This window comes from Cervus canadensis, chromosome 16 (assembly GCF_019320065.1).
Source record: "Cervus canadensis isolate Bull #8, Minnesota chromosome 16, ASM1932006v1, whole genome shotgun sequence".
Classification (NCBI taxonomy): domain Eukaryota; kingdom Metazoa; phylum Chordata; class Mammalia; order Artiodactyla; family Cervidae; genus Cervus; species Cervus canadensis.
This window is the reverse complement of record NC_057401.1, coordinates 34,215,207-34,234,298: the sequence shown is the minus strand read 5'-3', so window position 1 is coordinate 34,234,298 and position 19,092 is coordinate 34,215,207. Positions and strand designations below refer to the sequence as shown.

General features: G+C 39.7%; 1 protein-coding gene across 5 annotated transcripts in view; it reads right to left on the bottom strand.

Moving 5' to 3' along the window:
* Nucleotides 1-4,112: 4,112 nt before the first annotated feature.
* The window catches only part of LIFR (LIF receptor subunit alpha), a 116,088-nt gene continuing 101,108 nt past the window's right edge, over nt 4,113-19,092 (bottom strand). For all 5 annotated transcript variants that reach the window (XM_043488459.1, XM_043488455.1, XM_043488458.1 and 2 more), the window contains 5 exons: nt 18,699-18,866; nt 14,346-14,507; nt 13,337-13,430; nt 11,602-11,680; nt 4,113-11,216 (listed from right to left, as the gene is read on the bottom strand). In XM_043488459.1, the coding sequence (XP_043344394.1) occupies nt 10,593-11,216; nt 11,602-11,680; nt 13,337-13,430; nt 14,346-14,507; nt 18,699-18,866 (1,127 nt within the window). In that variant the 3' untranslated portion in view covers nt 4,113-10,592. The remainder of the gene's footprint in view (nt 11,217-11,601; nt 11,681-13,336; nt 13,431-14,345; nt 14,508-18,698; nt 18,867-19,092) is intronic.

The window sequence follows — 19,092 nt, the reverse complement described above, 5'->3', positions numbered from 1 at the left end:
GTGGGAGGACTGTAACCTGTGGTCACTTCACATAAAGCCCATTTATCTGCTTTTGTCAAATAACAGAGCAAGGGCAAACTTCCTTTGAGGGAGACTAAAGGGTAACTGCATTTCACAAATACAGGAGCATCTACCATGAACAACAGAAGCTTCCCCCAGCTGACCTGGGAAGCCTCTTCCTCTTCTGAGGGATTCTCAGCTCCAGGAGGATGCCTTGGCTTCTCCTCCTCCCCTCAGCCCCAGAGACTCTCCCACAGGTGGTCACCTCTCTGTAAGATAACATCTAATATCTAGGAAAACACATTAAACTGCTTTTGCTTTCAAGGCACAATTATTTAAAGAATATTCATCAAGCATTTGTGATGCAGCAGACACTATGCTAATCTCTGTGGACACAGCTGTTCAATTCCAGTTATCAAATGAAGCCTTAGGATTGTGCTAGAACCTCAGAGAGGTGGGGGTGCTGGGAAGGCAGGTGATGGGGTTCCCAGGGCGCTGGAAAGACTTCTCTGAGCAGCACCACCTAAACTGAGGCCTGGAAGGTTACCCAAGTGAAGAAAGGTGAAGACTAAGCATCGACCCGTGAGAAGAGATCCCGGGCTTTACTTAGCAGGACTCCTGCTGGCTAACCCCCTCTGGGAGATGTCACCGTAAGCCAGCTTTAAGGCACGGGCGTCTTTAAGCACTGGTCAGAAAGTCTTGAGTTGCATCCGAGGTTTCTCAAAGGACAGAGGCATGAGTCACATAGTGAAATGTTCTCTCGGGGGGAATGTGGACATTACCTGGAATCCCCACAACCGGTCAAAGGTGGGTAAGACCCACAGCTTGGAGCTGAGAAGAGTGATATGAGAGGTGGAGAAAATTCTCCGGGGCCATCATGGGAGTCAGAGGTGAAAGTGGCGGGGAGCCAGGGCAGCCGCTGCCTGGGGTGTGACACCTGCATCGGCCACAGGAAAAAAATGGAGCTTCAGACCATGACTGAGAAAATCAGACTCCAGGTGCATCTCTGAAGAGGGCTCAGAGTCTGCTCTGTCCTTGGGCAATCTGGGACCAGGAAGGGCCATGTGTTCTGCAAACTGCTCCTCAAGTCTTCCTGCCTCTCCATCGACTCAAGGAAAATGTGGGTGGGGGTGTGTGCAAGGACTTTAATGCCTGGAGGAGACCCAGACTCACCCGACTTCTAAAGGCTGAGTCCAAGTGAAGACCCAGCTCTGCAGCCAAGATTCAGTTGGCTGAGGAAAGGAGGGGAAAAAGGTTTAAACTTCTCCAAGCCAGGCTTCAACAGTATGTGAACCGTGAACTTCCAGATGTTCAAGTTGGTTTTAGAAAAGGCAGAGGAACCAGAGATCAAATTGCCAATATCCATTAGATCATTCAAAAAGCAAGAGAGTTCCAGAAAAACATCTACCTCTGCTTTATTGACTATGCCAAAGCCTTTGACTGTGTGGACCACAACAAACTGTGGAAAAGTTCTTCAAGAGACCACCTGAACTGCCTCCCTGGTGGCTCAGAGGTTAAAGTGTCTGTCTGCAATGTGGGAGACCTGGGTTCGATCCCTAGGTCGGGAAAATCCCCTGGAGAAGGAAATGGCAACCCACTCCAGTATTCTTGCCTGGAGTATCCCATGGACAGAGGAGCCTGGTGGGCTACAGTCCACAGGGTTGCAAAGAGTCGGACAAGACTGAGCGACTTCACTTTCACTTTCTTGACCTGCTTCCTGAGAAATCTGTATGCAAGTCAGGAAGCAACAGTTAGAATTGGACATGGAACAACAGACTGGTTCCAAATTGGGAAAGGAGTACGTCAAGGCTGTATACTGTCACCCTGCTTATTTAACTTATACGCAGAATACATCATGAGAAATGCCAGACTGGATGAAGCACAAGCTGGAATCAAGATTGCCGGGAGAAATATCAATAACTTCAGATATGCAGATGACACCACCCTTATGGCAGAAAGCAAAAAAGAACTAAAGAACCTCTTAATCAAAGTGAAAGAGGAGAGTGAAAAAGTTGGCTTAAATCTCAACATTCAGAAAACTAAGACCACGGCATCTGGTCCCATCACTTCATGGCAAATAGATGGGGAAACAGTGGAAACAGCGACAGACTTTATTTGGGGGGTCTCCAAGGTCACTGCAGATTGTGGATGCAGCCATGAAGTTAAAAGACGTTTGCTCCTTGGAAGAAAACTTATGACAAACCTAGACAGCATATTAAAAACCGGAGACAATACTTTGCCAACAAAGGTCCATTTAGTCAAAACTATGTTTTTTCCAGTAGCCATGTATGGACGTGAGAGTTGGGACTATAAAAAGAAAGCTGAGCGCTGAAGAATTGATGCTTTTGAACTGTAGTGTTGGAGGACTCTTGAGAGTCCCTTGGACAGCAATGGGATCCAACCAATTCATCCTAAAGGAAATCAGTCCTGAATATTCATTGGAAGGACTGATGCTGAAGCTGAAACTCCAAAATTTTGGCCACCTGATGCGAAGAACTGACTCATTTGAAAAGACCCTGATGCTGGGAAAGATTGAAGGCGGGAGAAGGGGAGGACAGAGGACAAGATGGTTGGAGGGCATCACTGACTCAATGGACAGGAGTTTGAGTAAACTCCGGGAGTTGGTTATGGACAGGGAGGCCTGGCGTGCTGCAGTCATGGGGTTGCAGCAAGTCGGACACGACTGAGCGACTGAACTGAACTGAGACTTGAAATTCTTTCTCATCTTTCAAACATTTAGGGACATAATTTTGAGCTCCATTCAGGGCATGTGTGTGTGTTCAGTCGTGTTTGACTCTTCGGGATCCCATGGACTGTGCTCCTCTGTCCATGGGATTCTCCAGGCAAGAATACAAGAGTGGATTGCTATTTCCTCCTGCCGGGGACCTTTCAGACCCAGGAATCAAATCTGCAACTCTTGTATCTCCTGCATTGGCAGGCGAATTCTTTACCACTGCGCCCCCTGGGAAGCCCCCCATACATGGCAATTGTACTTAACATAATTCCCACTTAACAGTTTCTATCACAATCATCCTTAACAACTTTTGTTTCTTTTAAGCTGAAAGTAATCACTCTGGGATAAAAATCATCTTGGGTTTAATCCCAGATCAGTTCAAGACATCTCTTGTTACTTCAACATCACTGGTTCTTACAGACTGAATAATACTTTTAATTCAATTTTACTGTTAGTCACTCTGGGGGAAGGGTAATAGATAAAATTTATAGGCCGTTGAAAACTAATTCTTACACAGGCCCTTTGTAATGAATGTGTTTGTAAGCTAACATTTTAGTGTGATCCTGAATGCTATATGTTAAAATAATGATTATTCATACATCTATATTTTGTTTTCCCCTAATAATGACATCATTCCACTCTTTTTGACCCTTTTAAAAGTTCCTGGGGTTGATCGCGCTATACATTTTGGCTCAAGAACTCACCATCTGGGAAACCAGATACGCACTGAGGTCTCCCTAAAGGACAGACCACATGTATGAGCGCTTCTAGTACTTAAACACTAACATGTGTTTCACAGTTAATTTAAAATTGGTCAACAGTTTCTTCAGGTTAAACACAGGCCCATTCATAATACATCAGTTGTTACTCTGGGTGAGCAGAGGCAGCATAAGGCTAAAGACTTCATTTCCCCCCTTATGAAATTCCATTTAAGATCACTTCATACTTCAAAATTAACGGGGTTTTGCTGAATCAATGACTGTATTTCCAAATTCAAAAACTTGACAATAAAATTTTTATATATTTTTAGAATCTCCAGAAATGTTTAGGTTATCCTCGGAGGAAATAAATTAAAAGCCATACTTTAAGGACCAGTATTTATTATTTGTTTTATAATGCTGGTTCCCCACTACTTGTTTTCATAGTTAACTTCTCCACTATACAGAATGTAGATTTAGTGGAATATATGGAAGGTTTTATCAATGATATAACAATATATTAAAATATTAAAAATTTAGTCATAGCCCTATGGGATTGCTTCACAGCCATTTTAATTTCTGAGACAGAACCAAAAGTGTTAACAACAAAGCAGAAACCACTTCTCCCAAGTGCTTAAAATAGGAGGAAACCATCCCCCATCCTAAATAATGCCCAAATCTGTCAGTGTAAGAAAATATATTTATTTTTTCCATGACAATACTATGATAAAATTGTTAAATACATGCATGTTTTAAAAACAGACATAAGTAACATCTTTAGCATTAACAGCCAAGCATACTAGTTTTATATTTAAGTGTCTTAGTAATAGGTTACTTATAATTCTATGTTCTTGCTATGACCATGTTTCCCAAAAGTAAATTAAATTCTGAAATTATACAATGATTTAAAGTGTCCAAATTTTTCCTTTTAACAGCAACATAATTTCCAAATTTTCATTAAGGCAGAAAATACTTCAGTTGTTATCTCTGTAAGTGGAGTTATTTTATTCCATGTTAAACTACAAATTCTGTGAACCAGACTGAAACACACAAATATACTGCAATCTATATAGTTTGCTTCCTGCATATGTGTATTTAAATGTTTCCTGACATGATTAAGCGCAATCTTAGGTACAGAACATCGCAACTGATCATTCAGGATTAAAAAAAAAGTCTGTAGTGGTAACATTTCAAGAAATCAAACAGTTTGGATTTGCAGTTTCTCCCTTTCAGCTACATTTGCACACACCTGACCAAACAAAAATTAGTAAACAGTTAACTAGTATTTATAAAAAACTGAAAATATTTTAACATATAACATCCCCTTTAAAAAAACACTCATTCTACAAACAACCTTATAAAAGACAAAAACTTATATCTGTTCACAGTATGTGTATTTTGTAAACAGTAATTCACTATAATGCAATTTTGAAAGGAAAAAATGGTGCCGGTCTAGCATTGTAAGGACCTGACTTCTAGCTGGCTAACAAAAGAGAAGGAAAGGGAACACACTCCAATGAGCAAAGCTGAGTGCTTTAAAACGACTCTACCTTTGGACATACTTTAAGGTGGCACCATCTCAAGCTGAGGATGTCTCTCTATCCAGGTCAAATTTTCTCAAGCAATTCTGAATTAAAATGTAAAAAAAAAAAGCCTTGTCCCTTTTGGAGGAAATAATTGGATAAATCCCAATCCCAGGAATATCCACCCTTCCACAACCATGAGTGGAAGTGGGTTTCTTTTTTGTGTGTTGGATTCATAACAGTCACATTTTTCTGAAACATTATGCTGGACGGAAAAAATGGAATTGAAGGATGTATCAATAAATAATGCGGAAAAGTACTGAAAATCAAACTGGGGAGATTTGAAAAAAATTTTTATGAGAATTATTCAGTATTGTTTTCTATCATCAACTACAAAAATACTAATGCTAAGGTTAAACCTAACAGTTAACGTGTCCATGTTTTGTAAATAAAATTGCATTACCACCTAGAAATCTTTTGATCTTTTATAATATACCACTGGAATGCTTAGGAAAAAACAGTAGGTTCAGAAACTGAAAGCTACCTATTTAAGATGGGGTAATTCTAAAGGGAAGTACATTTTAAATGTATAAAGAAATTCAATACACTTAGGTGAAATTCAATCAGGTATACAAATTACTTTTGGATTCTGTGCAGTGTAAGGTCTATGTTGTTAGATTTTTTGTTTTAAAGCTCTGATTGGCTACTGCAAAGGCAATTTTAGATGATATATGCATTAATAAATGTAATAAAAATTAATTCCTTATCAATTAAGCATTCATTTTTTTTCCCCAACGCATCTTTTAAGTTTTTGGGTATTCAGTTTCAGCAACCAAAGAGTAATATTTATTACTTTTTGTGTTTGGTTAATATTCAATCAGTTACAGTTTACTTATTTAAAAGCTTTTGAATTTATTGTTTCTGTATTTCTTCAACTAGGCACTTGCATATTAAAAAAAATTCAGAGGCTTTCCCTCTAAAAACACTACTTTTAATTTTCATAAAAATGTCCCACAGAATTTGTCTCGCACATGTAAATTCTCTTGATAACATGCTTTATAATCCAAAATATTAACACTCTTAATGTAGGGAGAAAGAAATGCTATTCATGATTAAAAATAATAGAATTCCATCATAATCCAGTATCATAATTATAAGGATTTGGATATATTCAAATCACATCCCATGAAACTTTACCATATACAACAGAATCTGACATCTCAATTAACAGAATATTGTTCTCTAATCTATTACCAGCATTAAAGACAGTTCATCTGTGTTAAAATCAGCATGAATATGATCATGTAATAGTTAAAAGACAAAAAGTACTAACTGAAAAAGAATAAAAATCTCACCGCCTAATTGAAGTAAGAGGTTTAAATATTAATAGCCTTGGCACATAATCCACGGAGGTATAAATAGACCAAATTCAAAACAAGTCATTTCCAATGATATTCTAAGGTCATGTCTAAAAGCTACATTGCCAGTAAGTTTAGCCACAAATCGTTTTCTTTTGTCAAAGATATTCTTCTGGATATAAAAAATAAAATGGCCATGGTACCATGAAACTTTGTTTCAGCAGGAAGTATCAGTTTAAAATAAAAGCTTTTAAGAGTTTATCAGGAGAATGAGTGCTCATTTTAATCAGTAAAACTCATGCATCAATGTGTTGATTTGCTAGAACCAACTTAATTGGTTGGTACAAACATGTCCCGCATTGTTAACCCATCATATAAAAGTTACTGTGAATATTTAAAATTAGAGTAGATAAGATACCTGTGTAAGACCCAAGTTTTCACTCAACCTGTGGAGTCCCTTGTACAGTAGATCTGAATCTGTGCGCCAATGGTCTCAGATCTGTACAAGCTAGATCTTGGCATGCACCATCCTGCCGGAGAACTCTGCTGAATCCACACACTCTGGGATGGGACTCAGTCAGTGAAAAACCTGACTGAATTGCCACTATGTGCCTAGTCGTAGTGATTAACTAATGATCCCACATTTGACTTCTGAGATGCCCTATTTTATACTTTCAAAATAAGGGGGAAATGCATGTTATAAAAGATACACAAATTTTAAATTAACATGGTTCAAAACAGAAAACAGTAAAAATTACCTTAAATAGAAAAAAAAAAGGTTTTATCAGATTATGTGCCTGGGCAGTAGAAAAATTTGAGATAATATTTTCTGCATATTAACAGGTTAGGGAGCCCTTTCATTTCAAACCATCATAAAACTGATTCCAAATTCCTTTTGGAAGAAAACATTCACATGTCTCCTTCACTAAACTACATCTAATTATTCAAGTACAAAAAAGGACTGTGACGTTCTTTAAATATGACCAGTATGAAGACAACTAAGAAATTACAGGACTAATTTCCAACAAGAATACAAGTTGCATGAAGGTTTAAGAATGTGACTTTTACCACAGTTTCTGAGAGTGCAACAGGACTAGATGTTCTCAATGCAATCCTTCAGATCCATGAGCCGTGAAAGCAATGCTGGTATGAAAAATGAGGCTGAAACGTCTGCCTTTAAATTTTTCTGGGAATGGCTGCCACTGTGTGTAAACTGCAGGGATGGAGCACCTCTATCACTGAAGCAATAAATACCCAACCATCCAGATACTTGGGCCACAATGTCAAGCTCAGGCTCCGACAGGTTTAGCACACTGAAGACTTCAATCATATATGGATGCTAGTCCACGCAACACTCAATTTACAAGGCCTATCTAATGTCAAAAGCCTAGCTAAGTCTTCCAAGAATATTTTTATGTTAAATGTTATTTCAGATGGCCACTCATAAGAGAAATGCAGTCACAATGACCATCAGAATCTCCATTCCTCACAAGGGAAGTCTGGTTTGCTGGCTTGGAGGAGATGTGAAATGTATCCTTTACATGGCACTCTAATCAAGACATACTGGGATATATTTCAGACATTTAGAATTTTCTAACCAATGATTGGGCTTTAACTGGAAACTTTGGCTGGAAAGGTGGGTTTCCCAATTATTCTCCCAGTCAGGAAGGGCTGGAGGGAAGCCCTCCCTCAGAAGAGGAGCTAATCTGACTGCACAGAGCAAGGCCCTATTAGACCACCTCTCACCCATGTGCAGGGTCCCGGCACTGAACATTTACCAGGGTCTGCAGTGACACAGACAACCGGATGTGGGACAGAGGGTGCCCTCTTCCCTCTGGCTCCCTCCCCTCCCCTGGCCCCCAGGTGCCCAGGGGTTGGGTGGTAATCACTTCCCACCTGCAGCTCAGGTCTGGCAGTCTTCAACAGGGGAAAGACAGAGAAATCTGTTCTGACCTCAGACCTAAGTCACACTCTTCTAAGCCTGTCACAAGTAATAAGGAGCCTGCCCAGACTTAACAGAGAGACATTCTGCTGCTCATTAACCCAGCGATCCTGTGTGTGGATCCCCAGGGGCAGGGGAGAGGTGAGCTGCACTCTGAAGCTTCATACAGAAAAAGCTATGCCTTGGACGGAGTGAGAGGACTTGAGAGACCATGAGCTGAACAAAGGAGTCGTTACGTAGGTAGATGGTAGCAGCTGCAACACACATGATGGAAATCAAACAATCTCTTCCAGCCTTTTTCCATTATCTCAGGTTAGTGGAGTGAAGATCAATAAACTTCTACCTTGGCCTAAAGAGACACTTTAGAGACCTAAACACTTATCCTAAAGAGATGAGGTACAGGACTGGTGAGTTTTGATGGGAAAAGAGGCATGAATTGGGGGAGAGAGAGTGTGGTGACAAGCTTCTGCAGGGAGAGAAGGCAACCCAGGTCTCAGGGTCTGGGGTGGAAGCAAACAGAAGGAGCCCAACAGGAGAAATAACAGGACAGAGCAAACTGTCTAGAGGTGGCTCTGGTGTGATACAACTTTCATTGTTGAAAATATCTATGAGCTATTATGTGGTTTGACTGCACTATGTGTATACATACTTAATTGTATTTCACTCCACATGTTCATATACCAGGAAGCTCTGGGATTTAATTGAATCCTAGCAATTAGAATCAGGATTCATAAAGCAGAGTACTACCTAAGTAGATTTTTGTCCCTTGTTGAGGCTTTTTTCTACAACATGGTTTTTATAATGATACATCATGGGCTAGAAAAGAAAAAAACACCTGATCCATTATGTGCACATACACTACAGAATCTCGAATGATAAATAAAAAGGGACTTATCGTGACTTCTTCAGATCTTCCAAATTTTCAAGTACTTTGGCCCTAACTCTCAAAAGACAAAATACACAGACAACCTGAGGGCAGGGAAAATAGAAGACACAGTTTTTAGCTCTGCAATCTGCTTTTCCAAGAACCACACTCATTCCAGACGTCACTTGTGAAGATCGGGGGTGGACAGAGAATTCTGTGAGGACCCCACTCTGGACAGCTCCCAAAGCCATTGCTGCACCTTTAATAGAGGTACGCCCAAGGATTCAAATCCGCTGTAATGACATTCTATATGAAAGAGCCCTTAAGCAACTGTCCCTGTTAAGAAGCATTATATTTTATAGTTTTATATTTAAAAGTTTGAGGACTGAAACAACTAGCTTGGACTGATGAAGAGGAAGGAATTGCTAAGATGTGCGATGAGAAAGAACACCTGCTAGCAGGTGTCAGAGATGGTCACACTGCCTGGGCAACCAGGGCTCAAAGCATGGTCTTCTCAGGAGGAACTGAGGCCAATCCGACCTATACAGACAGCTGATGCTGCCAGATATTGCTCAGTAGTCATCTCAAATAGTAAGTCACTGGAATCCTGTGTTTATGAATAATATTGAATTTGCTCATATATTTATAAAACTGACACTGTCATAAAAAAACACAATTTTTAAAAGAAACTTAAAATCTAGAGTCTTAGAAATTTAGTTTTAAATATTAGGGCAACCTAATAAGGGAAGCTAGCACAAACACTAAAAAATAATGGAACAATGTAAAATGCCTACCAAAGCAAGGAGACATGATTCTGATTTGGGCTGGTCAGTGTCATGCTCGTTTTCCAAGTTTGTACCCCTGAGAAAACTGTTTGATAACCATTATACAGTAGGCACAGAAATCAGCACACTTTATCAAACAAAACACTAAATAGCTGCTGCTACATTAAAAATTATATTAATTTTCTTAAATGCTGTGGATAAAGAATGTCAAGTTTCCACATCTGTGCTTGGTTTTCATCTAGAATGGAGCAAATGTCAGGCAAGTAACATCACCTGTTACTTTGACATTTTACCCCCCTGCCTGCAAATCTGTGTGCAACTCCATAAATTATATGTGTGAGAAAACCAGATGAACAACAGAACACAGCTGCTGGAGGGTTTGTTTTGCACGAATGGGCCTGGCACTGCTTGTTCTTGAAAAGCTTCTTCAAGGCAGAGCAGTGGGATTCTTTGGCTCGAATCCCAAATAGCTTCAAATTGTGAGTTGTGTGGATCCAATTTCTGAGTTACTGTACTTTGGCTTTGAGACTGCATGAAAAGCACATTAACACTTTTTAGTGTAACTTGTGAGAGGGAAGTCCACCCCACTAGCAACACTTCACAGGATTCCTCCAAGGTGCCCTGTAGATGTGGCAACTCTAGTAATGGCGGCTTATTGAGATGGTGGACTGAAGTGACGGGGGACACTTAATCATTTGGTTTGCTCTGAAAAAAGTTTGTAAAGGACCATCCTCCTCCACTCGACTTAGGAGAATCTTCATCTTTAGGCGGAATCAAAAATTGTCGGGAGTTAATGGAGCATGGACTTCCAAAAGACACAATCTCACTGTTGCTGTCTGTGGACCTAGGTGAGTCTGGAGATACCAAGTTCCAAGTATTTACATTTGCCTGAGGTCTGTAACCTGCAGTTTTATCTAAGTCATCATCTGCATCCAGATCGTCTACAGTAGAAGTAACAGGGAGGTGCATCTGTGGCTTATAGCCTGCTCCCCCTACAGGGTCACTGTCCAGTTCCTCCTCTGGTTTTGCCTGAGGCTGGTACATGGACTGGACGTCAATGTAAATGACTTGTGAGGCCCCTCCGCCTTCTTCTGCTCCTGAGCTGGCTAGCTCCTCTTCGATGACGGGTGGACAGTAGGACACAACCACGTGGTTTCCGGGTTCTGCGTCGGAGCTATCTTCTGGACGCTCAGCCACTGGAGAAATTATTTCTGTGTCTTCTATTTTGGGAGCCACTGACCGAGTTTCCAGAACCTCGACATTATTTGGGGTACAAGGATTCATTTCCAATGTTTTAAGAGCACCGTTGCCCTAGAAATAAATTTTAAAACAGGGATTAGGGATACCATGAAAAGCTGCTGTGATGCTCCTCCTACAAAAAGAAGCATTATTTTATATATTTTTCACAGATGCTTACAAAATTGCATCTCTACTATTCTTTAGCTCATACTAGAGCAAAGCTACTTTTTTCTACATATCAGTATTTTCCCTGCTCTTAATAGCAGTGAAAGGAAAAAAGAGCATGCACAAACAATTTAAAATTAATAATTTTACAAGTTCAGCGGATGCTCAAGCACTGCTATTTTCTTAGTACATTTTACTGTGCATGACACCGGCATGTTAAAAACTTTTCACAAAAGACTAAAAAAAAGGAAGTCAGTACTTCAAAGGTAAAGGTAAGAAAATAAAGGATTACCTCACAGACACTCTTTTGAAACTGTAAAGCTTTACAATTTTCTGGATTTGGAATATCAGGATAGAAGGTTTCTTTAATCCTTTAAATAAAGATGATTAAATACATTGAATAATTATAGGATTATCAGTTAGACAACGAGTTAGTAAGTTATCAGGCTTATTTTGACGTTTCATAGGAATATGCTAATGAACACCTGAGATAAAAAGGGAAAATCACTTTCAGTGTGATCGGTCGCTGGAGCTTTCATACAATGCATCCAGAGGTTCCTATCTAAAAGCTACAAACAGTGCTTCTATTTCTAGAACTCTAATATCTTATGAAAACGGAAAGAAAAGAGTTAAGATGCTGTGTTATCAAGTCAAAAGATACAGGCATTACTCATATAACCAAAATGTTCATACTGCAGACTGGATTCAGTACCATTAACTGCTTGAGAACATATTTGCATTTTCAGTTCTCTACTACTCAAAACAGACTTTTTCTGGACTATCAGAAAAAGGAAGGCTATTAATCTTAAGCGAACGCTAAAAACAAAAATGAAATTTGCTTAGTGCCCTATCATAGTTACAGCTGTTAAAAAAATTTTTTGTTTGAAATTCCTATACGAGAAAAAAAATGTTGTCAATGTATGTCCAAAATGCTCTAACTTCCAATCTATCTCCTTATTTTATCTTTTTTCTGAATTGAAATAGTCTTAAAAATGTGATTTTTGGTAATGAGAATGTGGTTATCAAACAGGGTATTCTATAGTTTTAAACTGTTACTATACTGATTTATAAGCCAGGATAGCTAGAACACATTCTCTTCCTTACCATGAATGATGGCATTTTGAAGGCCAGTGAGGATCAAATGAAGACAGCCATTTGCCCGAAGCCCAGCCCAGAGCAGTGCCTGCTGGCTGAGCATGAGGCGCAACTTCCTCAGCCCGCTCACCTCAGCTCACACCACTCACATGGTCACTGCACCCAAACACACTTTCTCCAGAAGACCAAGCTCTTTCCAATTCCTTTTCTCTGCCTGGCACATCCCCTCCTCTTCCCCTGTTCCAGGGGAACCTCCACAGGGAAGCCTGACCACCCGCAGAGACATGTTCCCCACGGTTCTCTCATGCACTGTTCCCAGCACCCACTCACACTTCTCCACATGTATTTATTAAATGACTATGGGTTCAAGTCCATCCTCCCCACTATTCTATATGTCTGCGGATCTTATTTAGACTACCACTGTACCTCCCCCTTCACATGGGAGGGCCATTCACATTTGTTAAATAAATGACCAGATTTTCTAAATAGATCACCAGGACAAGTGAGAGCGCAATCATTAAACTACATTTAGCCCTGCATATAGCTACTGACATATTTATGCCTTTAGCTTTTTTTTTTTTTTTTTTTGGTACAATGGCTACTACTTTAATTAGTAAATATGCTTTTGTGCATGTTCAATCATGTCTAACTATCTGTGACCTCATGGACTGCAGTCTGCCAGACTTCCCAGTCCATAGTAGGGGAAATTTATACTTTTCCTTTGTTAAGTTTTAAAACCTGTAAATAATATGCCATGTTCTTGTCTAATATTATCTCCAACATTAATTCTGACCAATATAAATATTTATTACCTAGTTTCCACCAAAAAAGTGTACTTGTTATTTTGTTCAGTCGCAAGCTGGGTCAGACTCTCAACACATGAACTAATCAATCATGCCCTTAAGAACAAAACAGCAAGAGTAAATCATTACCATTCTCGTTTCCGATAGCAAAGGATACTTGTTACCACTCCAATGATGACAGCCACTGCCACTGGGATGAGAATGGCAATAATCAAACCCACAGCTGAAAAGAGAACATTGCAGATGTTAAAATCATCGTTTTCATATATGAACTCAATAAATTCATATCATAAGACATTTAAGTCAGTAGATTATTTGAAGAAAAAATCCTAACTGCTCCAGAGAAACTGAAAAATTATTAAAACATAACCTTAAAAGTACTGTAATGATTTTTATACTAACACATAAATTCTTTAGAGCAGGGTTTCCCAACTTTGGCACTCCTAACATTTTAGGGCAGATATTTCTTTGACATGTGCTGGTGGGGAAGAGGCTGTTCCATGCACTGGAAGAAGATTAACAGCATCCTTCAGCCTCTAATCACCAGATACCAGTAGCACCAACCAAAACGGCACCATACAATGCCAAGTGTCCCTAGGAGGCAAAATCACCCCCAGGTGAGAACTATCGCCACATGGCCCTCCTTTATTTAAAGGCATGTATGACCTTCAACCCAGGGCTAGAGAACAAGCCTGTGATCAATGAAAGTTCTTTGCTGTTGACCAACTAATCAAGTCCATCTCCTCTACTTTCCATCTCAAATTTATAAGTGTTTTACACTTTTTAAAGGCTGTTTCTTACATTCTTCCCTGGATATGTTAAAAATCTCAGAATATTTCGGCCAAAAAATTTTAAACCAGCTGACCTTAAGTTCAACATGAATTTAGAACTCTAAACTTCAGATATATCCCCAATCCCTTAATTTCTCAAGTATGCATTAGACAACAGGTTCAGATAACTGGTAAGAATAAATATGAAGTCATTTCAGGCCTTTCAAGACAGGCCTGCCCTCCACCTACTTTAAAAGTGTAACAAAATGTGAAATTTAAAGAAGGGGGGTTTTCTATATAAACAAAAATCACTAGAAACCCAATGCACTTGAGTATGGAAAGCAACTCAATCACAACATTTAACTCACAGTTTTCCTTTGTCACCACAAACATGCTTCTCTCTGGGCCCATTCCTGCACCTGTGTAGGCTCGCAAGACCAGGTGGTAGCTTGTTTTACCTTGAAGATCAGCAATCCTCAGTGTCTTCTGGGATATGTCAGTAATATTCTTAACCTTTATGTCAAAACGACCTGTTTTTCAAGTGAAGAAGATGATTACTGATCTCTGTACTACTTTTAAACACCTGGTTACTCACACCTGTCACACATCGTTTTTAAGTGAGTCTGAGTGCTAGTCGCCTCCAGGGCCACGGCCTGTAGTGCCAGTCAGCACCATGTTCAATTCCGCCTCCACCAGTTAGTAGCTGGGTTATCTGGACCTAGTATTTGAACCACTCTGAACCTGAGTTTCTCTAACTGTGAAATCCCGTATCATGACTTAGCTCTCAGAGCTGTTTTGAAGCTCTCAGAAATTTCCATGCACATTCTCTAGAATAATGCCTGGCATATAGCAGGCAATCAATAAAAGTCTCTTTTCTTTCTGTTACTAAGAGCATGAAAACCCACTGCAACCCAAACCCACGGGGGCAGGGACACTGTCACCTGAACTGACCATCTGTCTGTGAGTCAAGTGAGAAACTCAAGGGAGCGGGAGCACGAATCAATGGAGATCACTCCAAATTACTCAGGAGACCAAGGTCTCAAGAAAGAGGACGCCTTGGAATTCTTTTAAAAGGAAATGAGAAGACTTGCTTATTAAACTATTGTTTTTTAAAATTTTAACCAAAATAATGCAGTTCAATAGCTTAAAAACTCAATTACACTATATGGCTAATAAAAAGCAGCAGTTGCCTGCCTGTATCTCCCTCCTCCCAGACAATCACTTCAAAATCAAGCTATCAGGTTCTGTGGGTATTCACTTCCATTTTTGAAATAAACTTAGATTGGTGGTGGTTTAGTCACTACGTCATGTCTGACTCTTGCAATCCCATGGACTACAGTCCATGAGACTCCTCTGTCTATGAGATTTCCCAGGCAAGAACACTGGAGTGGATTGCCATTTCCTTCTCCAGGGAATCTTTCTGACCCAGGGATTGAACCTGGGTCTACTGTACTGCAAGGCAATCTCCTGCACCGCAGGCATCTTCTTTACTGACTGAGCCACCAGGGAAACCTAGATTGGTAGTGTTTGACTTTTAAATTTTAGACATTAGCTCTAACACACAACCACTACCCCTTCTCCCCTCTGCCACATCACTGGCAGAAAAACATAAAAAAATTTGGTAAATTCAGTGTTTATATTATCATGATTATATAAATATGAATTATTGCTAAGACAAACTGCTTGATATGTTTCCTTTCTTATTTTTCTGTTGTTTTAACTGCCTTTCTCCCTTATTTGTCTGATGTACCAGTTACTGATTCTTCCCACATCCTTCAATGAATATTCAACGCGATTTTCCATGTGATCCAACACAACTAAGTCCCAGTGCTGTGACCTCCCCTAGCCCCTGTCCGCTCTTTTGTCAGGTTGCTTCCAAGGTGTCTTTTCTGGACTGAAAGCCTTCCGGGGGCCCTTGTCCCAGGACTCACTGCCCCACTTATCTCCTTGTGTTGAGGCTCACTCTTCTAGTAGCTTCTGGAGAAGGGATAGCTGCGGAAAGTAATATGTGCAGCCTTGCCTATCTAAAAATGTCTTCTATTCTCACAGAAGCAGTATAGATACTACTGTATCTGTAGACAAATTGGCTTGAGTACAGTATTATTTTAGGTTGAAAACAATTTTTTATTCAGTATTTTAGCCGTAATATCTTCTAGTATCCGGTATGTTGTTGAGAACTGCCATTCTTATTCTTGATCTGGCACTATAACTGCTTTTCTTTGTTTTTAGGACTTTTTCTTTATATATTAGGTGCTCTGAAAACATACCATGACATATTCAGCATAGATCTATTTCTCTATTTTACTGGTGTATTTAATGGCACCTTTTACTGCATACACTGAGGTCTTTTGGTTTTGGGAGATTTTCTTGTGCTATTTCTTTGATAGTTTCCTTCCCTCCATTCCACTCTTCTCTCTTTACAGAATTCTTATAAAGGAGGACAGGGTAGGTCTTTGACTCAAGCTGCAACTTACTTTTACCTCCAAGTCTCTTTTGCCTCGGTCTCATTTTCAGAAGAATTTCCCCATTTTCCTTTTAATATTTCTACTTTTATTTAATTCCTTGAAAATTTCCTCGATTGTAGTTTTAATTCTGAGGAATTCATAACTGTCTTCTGTTCCTTTTTATAACATCATGTCTTTTCAATAAATAGTTGTACCTCAACTATCCAAGAATAGTTGTTTTTTTTTTAAATTTCTCTGCTTTCCCACGTAACATTTGTTCCCTCTGATTTCTCCTGGTGTCTGTCTTACAGGTTAGAAGCTTTCTCAATCATCTGGTTATCCCTGGCTACTCCTCATGTTTGAGAGTGAGCCACTAAAAGGCTCACTGGAAGCCTGGTGTGCACAGGTGGGATTTGTTGGTGGGTGGGCTTCACGTCTGTTCCTGACAGGAAATGACCAGCTGGGCTCCTGACTTTTCATTGGGATAGTACCCTGAATCTCAGCATGTTTTATGTCTTTTCTCAGGAACCATTTAATCCTCTCACCTCTTGTTTGGGAAACATGCCTAGCTGAAGATCTATTAACCATGTGGAAAGGAGGAAGAAGGAAGGTCACACTGTCTGCTGTGGTGTCCCCTGCCTGGAGGCTCTCTGGTTCGGAATAAATCTGTCCTCATTCAGGGCAGAGGGCACTCACGTGAGCTACATGACACTCTGTAGGACTTAGGGGTTCTAGTTGATGCTTACACGCCTTCAGTCAACTCCTGCTGTTCAGCCCAGATTCATCCTAACCATTGGCCTCCACTGCTGGCCCTGCAGGATAAACCAAACTACTTCTAACTGATGCCCGTGCAACTGTCCACCTAGACTGTCCCACCATCCACTCCTCTAGTTCACTTGGCCCACTTCCATGTCCTAATGTTTCTATATCCTCTTTTTCGCCTCTCAGATTCTGTCTTTATTGGCTTTATGGGTTTTTTGTTTTTTCCTGTTTTTTACTCTAATTTTAGGGACCAATCCACTCTAACTAGAAGTCTACATGCTATAATTTTAACTGATTCAAGTGCAAAATTTCTGAGAACCTGAGGTTCAAGTGCAAAATTTCTGAGCACCTGCTGGTATAGTGTCTGGGCTTCCCTGGTGGCTCAGATGGTAAAGAATCACCTGCAATGCAGAAGACCCAGGTTCAATCCCTGGGTTGGGAAGATCCCCTGGAGAAGGGAATGGCAACCCACTCCAGTATTCTTGCCTGGAGAATCCCATGGACAGAGGAGCCTGGTGGGCTACAGTCCATGGGATCAAGAAGATTTGGACATGACTGAGCACTTTTTTTTTTCTGCATTTTTGCAGAATCTGATAGTTAGGGTTTGCCTCAACTCTGAAGGTTCAGAAAACGCTGAACTCCATGATTTGGGGGAGGCACACGTTTATGCAGCTGTTCTCCAGAGGTGATTAAACTAATGCCCAGGTGGGCAGCATCTCCCAGTGGCATTGTTTGTTCTCTACTTGTCAGATAGTCATTAAATAAATAAAATGGTTTCTTTCCAAGAAAAGGTCATTAAGGAAAACAAAAACTCTCAAACTGAAGAGATGATACATGCTTGTGTTATTCAGTCATAAAGAAGCAGCATCTGACTTTGAACAGAAATGTCATTGAGGGTTTAAAGGCAAAAGTCTGCATAAACATTTCTGTATTTGTAAATTTGAGGATTCTCAAAGGTCTCTGTGCATACACTTACCAATTGTCAAGACTGACTCTAAGTTTTTAAGATTTAAGGGACACACATATGCTCTATCAAGTCAATTAAGTTTCCCAGCTCATTAAGGTCTTGGCTAACTGTGGGGATAGCTCTTTGTCAAATAAAGGGAGGCTCTGAAGCCATTCTTTAGGTTCCTGAGTTTTCACCTCCATCAGCATAAATGCAGGAAGACTTTTTTTTCTTAAGGTAACCTTCATAAGATGCTTTGTTATGCACCATGCAAGATTAGTAAGAGATGTACTCTGTCCTGTGGGGACCATAATCAAAGGCCTCAGAATAAATGATTTGAATGATTTCTTAAAGACCAAATGCCACTTATCACATACTAAAAACTTGAAAATCTCATATTCATCAAATGACTTCATTTTCACTTCCTTATTGTTCAGAGTTTTGGAGACCAGTTTAAACTATTCAGTAGTATTTTCTTTTACCTTTTCTTCCTTCTTTCTTTTCGTTTTTTTGTAATTAATATATAACTTCTAAGAAACAGTATATACTTATTCTAGTAATTTACTCACTTGATCCCAAACCTATTATCTTAGATGTGTCTCTCTCTCCTTTTTCAAAGTAAAACAAATATCCTCTTAAAAACCCTCTAAGCTCTTCCACAGGAATTTCTTCCCATTTCACTAATATAGAATCTGCAGATGTATCCTCAACAGTAAAATTTGGAGCAACAACTGGAGCTGTAAAAGAAAAGAAGTCCACACTTAAAGGAGGATTTACTAATACAGAGCAAGACATTAAGGTTTAATGAGATTTCTAGCCTCAAAAATAGCTGAACCTGGAATTAGAACATTATTCTTTATTTAATCATAAACTTTCACATATATTATCACAGCACTTTTACTATGAAGATACAAAGGTAGAACTTACAACTCTCAGGTATAAAACATATCTGGGGGCGTTTGC